The sequence below is a fragment of the Macaca mulatta genome, chromosome 11, assembly GCF_049350105.2.
Source record: "Macaca mulatta isolate MMU2019108-1 chromosome 11, T2T-MMU8v2.0, whole genome shotgun sequence".
NCBI lineage: Eukaryota > Metazoa > Chordata > Mammalia > Primates > Cercopithecidae > Macaca > Macaca mulatta.
Window position 1 is genome coordinate 102396823 of NC_133416.1, and position 10030 is coordinate 102406852.

The 10030-nt window shown below is 40.7% G+C and overlaps 1 protein-coding gene and 1 long non-coding RNA gene across 8 annotated transcripts in view; one reads left to right on the top strand and one right to left on the bottom strand.

The window, feature by feature from the left end:
• The window catches only part of LOC144332980 (uncharacterized), a 58206-nt gene extending 57007 nt beyond the window's left edge, over positions 1-1199 (top strand). For both annotated transcript variants that reach the window (XR_013401269.1, XR_013401270.1), the window contains one exon: positions 45-1199. This is a non-coding gene — a long non-coding RNA (uncharacterized LOC144332980). The remainder of the gene's footprint in view (positions 1-44) is intronic.
• Positions 1-10030, bottom strand: part of NR2C1 (nuclear receptor subfamily 2 group C member 1) — a 51148-nt gene that overhangs the window by 39525 nt on the left and 1593 nt on the right. For all 6 annotated transcript variants that reach the window (XM_028829785.2, XM_015152462.3, XM_015152458.3 and 3 more), the window contains exons 2-3: positions 5404-5477; positions 629-859 (exon numbers count right to left, since the gene is read on the bottom strand). In XM_028829785.2, coding sequence (XP_028685618.1) covers positions 629-859; positions 5404-5457 — 285 coding nt within the window. In that variant the 5' untranslated portion in view covers positions 5458-5477. The remainder of the gene's footprint in view (positions 1-628; positions 860-5403; positions 5478-10030) is intronic.

Below are 10030 nucleotides of genomic sequence, written 5' to 3' on the forward strand. Positions count from 1 at the left end.
AAAACTAAAATGATGTAATGTTAATATATACTACTTCATTTCAGAGTAAAGCAGGAGACCATGACTACACTGCTTGCTATTTCATGAAGATGTGCAAGACAACAAAGGAGGCACAATGCTGAAGCCAGCAGCTATAGTCCAAACTTCTTGATTTGGCAGCTTCCTATTTGTAGCATAGGCAGCTTGGTTCTGGAAAATACAGCTACAAAAGCTGCTCCTGAGTTGACAATTTCCTAATTATGCAGAAGTACTAGGTCTCTTAGAAGCCAGTTTTGCAGCATGCTCCAATAGTCATTCTTGAAAACCTGGCCTAGAACTGTTTTTTCAACCTTCCTAACAATTCTGCAAGCTCTCTATATCCTTTATTAAAGGCCGTCCCATCGTCCTGGCTACAATAGCCAGAGTGGATCTTACTGTATGCAACAAATAATCCCCCAAAATATATGGCTGTGAGGAAAGTACAGTAGCTCATAGGAGAGGGCTGTCACTGTAGATACTGTGTTGCACATAATTTTATGCATTTTTTTCCTACTGAATATATGTAGATCTAAAGTCTTCATGGCAGGGCTTATGATTTAAAAAATTTTTTATATATATAAGAGGAAAAGACACTTCTATAGTTATTTACCTGCAGGTGTTGTGCAGACAGATCAGGAGTGGTAAAAAATAACTGGTTGACACCTGCTGCATCTGGAGTTGTAAGGAAAACTTTTCCTGGAGTGGAATCTTGCCTGGCCAGAATGACTTTGCTTGGAGTAGAGCCATCATGATTTGTCAGAATGAACTGCTTGCCTTGGGTATTGTGATCAAGTGCTGTCACAATCTGGATCTTCTGCCCAGTTTGCTGCTCTGTAACAATCTAACAAAATCATGAAAAATAATCAACTAAACTCAATCATTTATTTTTCTTTAACGACACAATTATCTTCTTACAAAAACACACCATTTCATATATATTCAATATAACACACACGTACCTTTTAAAATACCAATTCTATTGCCACAAAATTCTATCCTACAGAAATAAACCAATGTGCAAACAAATGTACAATAGTAAGAACATTTTGACTTCACTATTTTGATTCCCTCCTTTCCCTTCCCTCCCATGTTCCATTTAGACAAACATATATTGGGTGATTTATATTAGCTGTTCTGCATACTGGGATGTAGCAGTGAATAAAACAAAACTTTTGCCTTCATGAAGCTTTTATTTTAGTGGGGAAAGACAGATAATAAATAAGCAAATAATAATATTGTCAGGGGGTACTAAGTGCTATGAAGAAAAACAAGGTAAGGTGAGACAGTAACAGAATGAGGGCAACGAGAGAAGTTCACTCTAAGGAGGTGTCATTTTTGCACAGTCCTGAGTGAAGAAACAGACCAAGGGTTACGACTACCTAGGGGAAGAACATTCCAGGTAGAGGAAACAGAGCATATAAGTAGGTCCCAGGGCAGGAGGGAGGGTGTTTGACACATGTGAGGCACAAGGCACAGCGATAGAGATATACGATGAGTAAGACAGAAGGGAAGACAGGGATTACACTAGAATATGGGATCTGAGTGACAGCTGGGACTTAGAGGGCTTTATAGGCCAAACAAAAGTCTAGATTTCCTACTGTGTGAAATAGAGAGCCACCAGAGGGTTTGGAGCAGAGGAGTGACAGGATTTTACTTTTTAAAAAGGAATCAGACAGGCACAGTGACATGCATCTATAATCCCAGCTACTTGGGAGGCTGAGGCAGGAGGATCACTTGAGGCCAGGAGTTCGAGACCAGACTGGGCAACACTGTGAGACCCTGTCTCAAAAAAAAAAAAAAAAAAAAAGTATAAAAAAAGTATTCTAAATTTAGTGTGAAGAACAGACTGCAAATGTTCAAGAGCAGGCCGGGTGCAGTGGCTCACGCCCATAATCACAGCACCTTGGGAGGCTGAGGGAGGTGGATCCCTTGAGGTCAGGCGTTCAAGCCCAGCCTGTCCAACATGACGACACCCTGTCTCTACTAAAATATAAAAATTAGCTGGGCATGGTGATGGGCGCCTGTAATCCCAGCAACTGGGGAGGCTGAGACAGGAGAATCACTTGAACCTTGGAGGCAGAAGTTGCAGTAAGCTGGGATTACATCACTATGCTCCAGCCTGGGAGACAGAGCAGGACTCTGCCTCAAAAAAAAAAAAAAGGACTGGACACAGTGGCTCATGCCTGTAATCCCAGCACTTTGGGAGGCCGAGACAGGCAGCTCATGAGGTCAGGAGATTGAGACCATCCTAGCTAACACAGTGAAATCCCGTCTCTACTAAAAATACAATAAATTAGCTGGGCATGGTGGCATGTGCCTGTAACTCCAGCTATTCGGGAAGCTGAGGCAGGAGAATCACTTGAACCGGGGAGGAGGAGGTTGCAATGAGCCGAGAGCGCACCACTGCACCCCAGCCTGGGTGACAGAGCAAGAGTCTGTCTCAAAAAAAAAAGTTCAGAAGTAAAATTAAGGGAGATCAGAAAGGACACTATTGCAGATACCATCAATATGTGGTTATGACATATGGGCAGAAATACTGGCCAGGAACAGGGTAGTAGCCAAGCTGGGGGTGAAAAACAATTAAATTGGGATTTATTTATTTTAAGAAGAGAAAAGTAACAAAATATGCTGATGTACTGAAGTGGAATATGAAGAAAGAAGAGTCAAGGACGATTATAAAATTTTGGCTTGAGCAACTGGGAGGACAGAACTGCCATCTGCCATCTGGGGGGAGGAAAAAGTTCATGAATATACAGAACTATTTCAGCATTCAGAGTTTCTGTTATTCAGCAAATATATTACAGAGTAAACATCATTAAGCCAATTAAATTCCTTGATTCAATTTTAAAATGGCAAAGTCGGTTTGTTTCTAATTTTCCAAAATTCCAATCCTGTTCCTTCTGTACCAAACTTTTTCTATTTTTATTTTCCTGAAATTATTTCAGTATTCTTTTCTATGCAAAATTTAAAACAAAGTTCTGATTCACTAATCAGTTTCTACCTAAAGCAAGTTGTATTGGATAAAAGACTAATAGTCCATACTGATTTCTTAGAGAAGAGCATTTAGTGCATTCATGGTCCAACTGCTCTTGGGTTGAAACATTCTGCTTAAATGAGTAAAAGGACATTACTGCAGCATAATAATTATAATCACTGAATATTTAGGCAATCCAAAGAGCCTTCAATAGAGAAGAGTAGTAAATAATGGAAACAGTTCTTAGGTTTCAGGACCACTTTATAGGCTAAAATATTACTGAGGGTTCCGAAGAGTTTTTTTTTTTTGAGACGGAGTTCCACTCTTGTCGCCCAGGCTAGAGTGCAGTGGTGCCATCTCGGCTTGCTGCAACCTGGGTTCAAGCGATTCTCCTGCCTCAGCCTCCCAAGTAGCTGGGACTACAGGCACCGGCCACCCCACCTGGCTAATTTTTTGTATTTTAGTAGGGATGGGGTTTTCTGCATGTGAGTTAGAAATTCAAAGAGAGATTTTAAAAATAGTTGATTCATTTAAAAATTAACAACCCATTAAATGTTAACATAATTTTTTAAAATTTATTTTTAAATTTATTTTAAATTTATTTTAAAATTTATTTTCATGGGTACATGAGATGTTTTGATACAGGCAGGCAATACGTAAGAATTGCATGGAAAAATAGGGCATCCATCCCCTCAAGCATTTATCCTGTATGTTACAATCAATCAATTATACTCTTTTAGTTATTTTTAAATGTATAATTAAATTATTATTGGCTGGGCGCAGGGGCTCAAGCCTGTAATTCCAGTACTTTGGGAGGCTGAGGCGGGCGGATCACGAGGTCAGGAGCTCGAGACCAGCCTGACCAACATGCTGAAACCCCGTCTCTACTAGAAATACAAAATTTAGCCAGGCTTGGTGGCAAGCGCCTGTAATCGCAGCGACTTGGGAGGCTGAGGCAGGAGAATCGATTGAAGCAGGGAGGCGGAGCTTGCAGTGAGCCGAGACAGCGCCACTGCACTTCAGCTTGGATGACAGAGTGAGACTCCGTCTCAAAAAATAAAAATAAAAAATTATTGACTATAGTCTGTCGGTTGTGCTATCACAGACTAGGTCTAATTCATTCATCCTATTTTTTTTGGTACCCATTATAACCTATTTCTTAATGACTAAAAACTTTATTTTCCAAACAAACAAAAATGTAGTGGAGAGAATGGCTTTGTTTTACATTCCTACATATTGCTTTAATAAAGTCTGGTTTAACAGAAGTTGGAATCTCGTATCTATTTCTTCATTTAATCTGTTGGACTATGTTGTTTTGGTTATAACGAGGCTGGGCACAGTACCTCACACCTGTAATCCCAGCACTTTGGAAGGCCAAGGCAAGTGGACTGCTCCTGGTCAGGAGTTCCAGACCAGGCTGGACAACTTGGCAAAACCCTGTTGCTATAAAATATACAAAACATTAGCCAGGTACGTAAGCACGGAAAATGGTCACAAAAAATCAGCCGGAAATATATTTCTTCACCATATATATGGTAAAGAAAATTCAGTTTCATATTTATTGGTTGAAAAGGGGAAGGATATTTTAATACCCTTTTCAAACTGTGAAAGTTGTTCTTTGATACTATATCAACTCAACAAGTGGCAGTTTTTCAAAGGTTAGCTGCAAGGTAGAGTCATAAACTATATTAAAATCTGTTGGTCTATCCTGCAATTTAAATGGATCCTTCACTCATGCATAATTTTGTAACATTATACACTGGTCATCTGGAAAGCAATGATTCAGTGAGTTATGTACACCTTATAAATGTTGACAAATTATATCGTACAGTATAATCACGTCACACAGTCTGTAGAAAATTCCACTGTATACCTGGGAGAGAACAATACCGAAATGGCAAATAACATTTCAGTATTATAAAAAAATGGTCTTCACCTGGTTGATTCTCTGAAAGTGTCCCCAGATAATACTTTGAGAACTTCCAAATTATCTGGTATCTATTACCAAGTATTAGGAGGTAACCATTTAAAAAAATGAAGATGTCAGTATTGACACTGAACTCCTTCTGATCCCACCAAAACTGGTCTCAGATTGTACCCTCTAAAAAGCATTCCCTCCAAAAGCATTGCTACTCACTCTACAGCTCTTTAATTTCCTTCCTTCCTTCCCTTCATTCCTTTCAATTGTTTTTCTTCTGTGCTCCCATTGCACCTGATACAATGACCTGTCACAGAACTTACCACATTCTACTATGAATTGTCTGATTATTCAACTATCTCTCAGTAGCTTGAAAAGCTATCTTAAGTCAGGGAATATCTTTTATTTCTGGAACTCCAGAACCTGGTATATGCATTTAGTATGAATTATAAAAGTTTGGTGGGTCAGTGCATCAACTGTAAACTAGACATACCTCTCCCATCTGTTGTTCAATAATTTGATGTGCAATTTCTTCTATGGTTGCCATGATCTAACTGCAAAGATGTCCTGCCAAAAATAAAAAGATGCTTTATAATTAAATTCACAAAAACACTTTTATTAAATAATTTATAAATAAAACTATATGATATTTAAGATTTGCTTCAAAATAATCTAGTTGAAGTGGGAGGGTTGGCTTTTTCTGAAGTCTCTTTTCCGTTCATGGTTGCCTTTTCCATGTCTTTTTTTTCTTTTTTAAAAACAAGGCCTCACTCTATCACCCAGGCTGGAGTGTAGTGGTACCATCACAGCTCACTGCAGTCTCAACCTCCTGGGCTCAAGTGATCCTCCCACCTCAGCCTCCTGAGGAGCTGGAACTACTGGTATACACCACCACACCTGGCTAATTTTTTATTTTTTGTACAGATGGGATCTCACTGTGTTGCCCAGGCTGGCCTCAAACTCCTGGGCTCAATCTTCCCATCTCGGCCTCCCAAGTGTTGGAATTGAATTGGCATGAGCCACCACGCCCAGCCCTCCATGTATCTTTTTTTTTTTGGAGATGGAGTCTCGCTCTGTCACCCAGGTTGGAGTGCAGTGGCACGATCTTGGCTAACTGCAAGCTCCACTTCCTGGGTTCATGCCATTCTCCTGCCTCAGCCTCCCGAGTAGCTGGAACTACAGGCACCTGCCACCACACTGGCTAATTTTTTTGTATTTTTAGTAGAGATAGGGTTTCGCTGTGTTAGCCAGGATGCTCTTGATCTCCTGACCTCGTGATCCACCCGCCTTGGCCTCCCAAAGTGCTGGAATTACAGGTGTGAACCACTGCACCCAGCCCCATGCCCTCCATGTATCTTTAGATGTTTATACAGTCTTCCCTCTGAGTGCCTGTGTCATAATCTCTTCATAGAAAGACATCTGTTATTTTGGATTATGGCATACTCTAATGAACTAATTTTAACTCAATGATCTCTTTTAAGGTCTTATTTCCAAATATACTCAATTCTGCGGTACTGGTGGTTAGGATATCAACACAGGAATTTGGGATTCATGTGATTTTTGTGGGAGAACTGAATTCAGCTCATAACACTCAGGCATAAACCTAGCAAGAAACATGCAAGATCTACGTAGGCAAATAAAACTTTCAAATGCTGCCTAAAGACAAGAAAATCTACACTTGGGCCAGCCCCAGTGGCTCACATCTGTACTCCCAGCACTATGGGAGGCCAAGATGGGCTGATCACCTGAGATCAGGAGTTCAAGACCAGCCTGGCCAACATGGTGAAATGCCATCTCTACTAAAAATACAGAATTAGCCAGGCGTGGTGGCACATGCCTGTAATCCCAGGTACTCGGGAGGCTGAAGCAGAACTGCTTGAACCTGGGAGGCGGAGGTTGCAGTGAGCCGAGATCACGCCATTGCACTCCAGCTTGGGCCACAAGAGTGAAATTCTGTCTCATAAAGAAAAAAAAGAAAAAAAAAATTAGCCGGGCATGGTAGTGGGTGCCCGTAATCCCAGTTACTTGAGAAGCTGAGGCAGAAGAATTCCTTGAACTTGGAAGGCGGAGGCTGTAGTGAGCCAAGATCGCGCCACTGCACTCCAGCCTGGGTGACAGAGTGAGACTCCGTCTCAAAAGAGAAAAAAAGAAAAAGAAAAACTACACCTTAAAGGACACATAAGAAAGAAAATGGTTCCAATAACTACCTCCAAGGAAAGAAACTGTAAGTTTGGAAACAGGAATAGGAGGCTTATTTTTCATTGAATATGTGTTTGGTGCTTTTAAATTTTGCTTAAATACAAGTATTACCACAAAAATTAAAGTAATAAAAAGTAAGAAATCTTTTCCAGAAATCCTAAAATCAACACCAGTGCATTGGTGCATTAGACTCAAAGAAGTCACTTCATAATGAAAACTTAGGAAGATAAACTATTTGTTTATCTGAATGAATTCCAGGGACTCACTAGATTAATAGTCATGTACTGCATGATGTTTTAATCAATGAATGAGACTGCATATACAATAGCGGTACCACAAGATTACACCCGTAACACTATTTTTACTGTACCTCTTCTATGTTTAGATTTTTTACTTCCACAAATACTACTGTGTTAAAACTGCCTGCAGTATTCACTAAATTAACATGCTGTGTGGGTTTGCAAACTAAGAGCAACAGGCTATACTGTATAGCCCAGGGGTATGGTAAGTTATATCACTTAGTTTTGTGTAAGTATGCTCTATGATGTTCATTCATGATAAAATCACTTAGGGATGCATTTCTCAGAACACATCCCCATCACATATAACTATATATTTTCCAAGACTAAATTTAACTCCGAAGATAAGGCAACACACACATTCCTTTTTTTCCCCAAAAGGGAAAGAATGATTTTAAACATTTATTAATCCATCCATCCATCCATCCATGCATCCATGCATCTATGTATGCATCTATGCATCCAACCATCCATCCATCCATCCTTCCTTCATGGATGCCACTGAAGGAAGATTCTCAATCTTATAAAAAAGAGCAACTTTCCCTTTCCCTAACTACACCTTTCAGTTGAGTTCCAGGATCTATGTCTGACACTGGGATAGGATAATAAAGACGGTCTCTACCCTGAAGAGATGAGAAAGAAGATAAGCAATGGTGTAAGTTAAGGCTGCTCTGATAGCAGTGTCTGTTTTCTTCCCATTCTTCCCAGCTTCAAATAGGATCCAGCCTGATAAACCGGCCTTGAGCAGCCAATACAAAAGTAAAATTTCCAAGTTTTTTTTTTTTTTTTGAGACAGAACCTTGCTCTGTCACCCAGGCTGGAGTGCAGTGGTGCAATCTCAGCTCACTGCAACCTCTGCCTCCCAGGTTCAAGCAATTCTCCTGCCTCAGCCTCCCAAGTAACTGGGATTACAGGCATGCATTACCATGCCCAGCTACTTTTTGTATTTTTTTGTAAAGAAAGAGTTTCACCACGTTGGCCAGGCTGGTCTCGAACTCTTGACCTCAAGTGATCCGCCCACCTCAGTCTCCCGAAGTGTTGGGATTACAGGTATGAGGCACTGTACCCAGCCAACACACACATTCTTTATATACTGTTAGTAAAAGGTTAGACTGTTTTAACCTTCCTAGAAGTCATTTGCCAATGTATAACAAGAGCCTTAAAAATGTTCATATTCACTGGCTCAAAAATTTATTCAATTTTCTTCCATTCAACAAATACTTGTTGAATGCTTACTATGGGCCTGGCATTCACAGAACGACTTACAGAACTAAATCACATCCTTATTCTTCAACTTCAGACCATCAGTGCTGCTTTAATGGCAAAGGAACAAAGTTTTAATCCCTTCCCTTGGTATTCATTCAATATTTATTATGCTTTCACAAGGTGTCTGGCACTGTGAACACAAGGGAGAGTTCTTTTATAATCCGACTTCCCCCATTCTCATTTCCTGTCACTCTCAAGAGGGGGCCTCTTCAGGTCAAACTATCATGTGCTTTATTCCCCAACATATTCCTACTTTCTCCCTCATTTAAATCCCACCTGACCTTTAAGATTTGGTTCAAGCCAGGGCTCCTGCCTGTAATCCCAGCACTTTAGAAGGCCAAGGCATGTGGATCACCTGAGGTCAAGAGTTCAAGACCAGCCCGGCCAACATGGTGAAACCCCATCTCTACCAAAAATACAAGAATTTAGCCGGGTGTGGTGGATGGTGCCTGTGGTAACAGCTACATGGGAGGCTGAGGCAAGAGAATCGCTTGAATCTAGGAGGCGGAGGTTGCAGTCAGCCGAGATCGTACCATTGCACTCCAGCTTGGGAAACAAGAGCAAAACTCCGTCTGGGGAAAAAAAAAAAAAAATTTGGTTCATAGTTTTTCACCTAGTCTTTCTTCAAGGGTCTAGCATTTATTGTGTAGACTAAGGTTGTTAACTAGGATTCAGAAAAAGATTTGTTAACTCCTAATATTGTATGTAAATTTTATCTAAAGGTACATTTTTCTAGAGACAGTTCATAAAAGACTTTAAGAGGCTGCAGATGGTCTAGTGACTGAAAAAAGGCAACGAATTATATTTATCCTATTATTTATTGTATGCTGTTTTGTTTTTATTCCCCAAGAGTAGAGATTATACACTGTGTGGCAGACACCCAGATGGTAGATATTTTGGGGATGTTTGCTCCCTCAAAATCCTTCCTTAGGATGCAGTGCCTGTAATTCCAGCTACTCAACAGGCTGAGGCACGAGGACAGCTTGAGACCAGAGATCAGTCTGGACAACAAAATGAGGCGCTCCACCATTTCTATAAAACAAACAAAAAAAAACCCTTCCTAGAAGACACTAACATGCCCCTTGAAAGACTAAGATTAGCAACATTCCATGCGACCCACTTTTTTTCTTTTTTGAGATGGAGTTTCGCTCTTGTTGCCCAGGCTGGAGTGCAATGGTGCGATCTCTGCTCACAGCAACCTCCGCCTCCCAGGTTCAAGCGATTCTCCTGCCTCGGCCTCTGGAGATGATGGGATCACAGGCGTGCGTCACCACGCCCGGCTCATTTTGTATTTTTACTACAAACGGGGTTTCTCCATGTTGGTCAGGCTGGTCTCGGACTCCTGACCTCAGATGA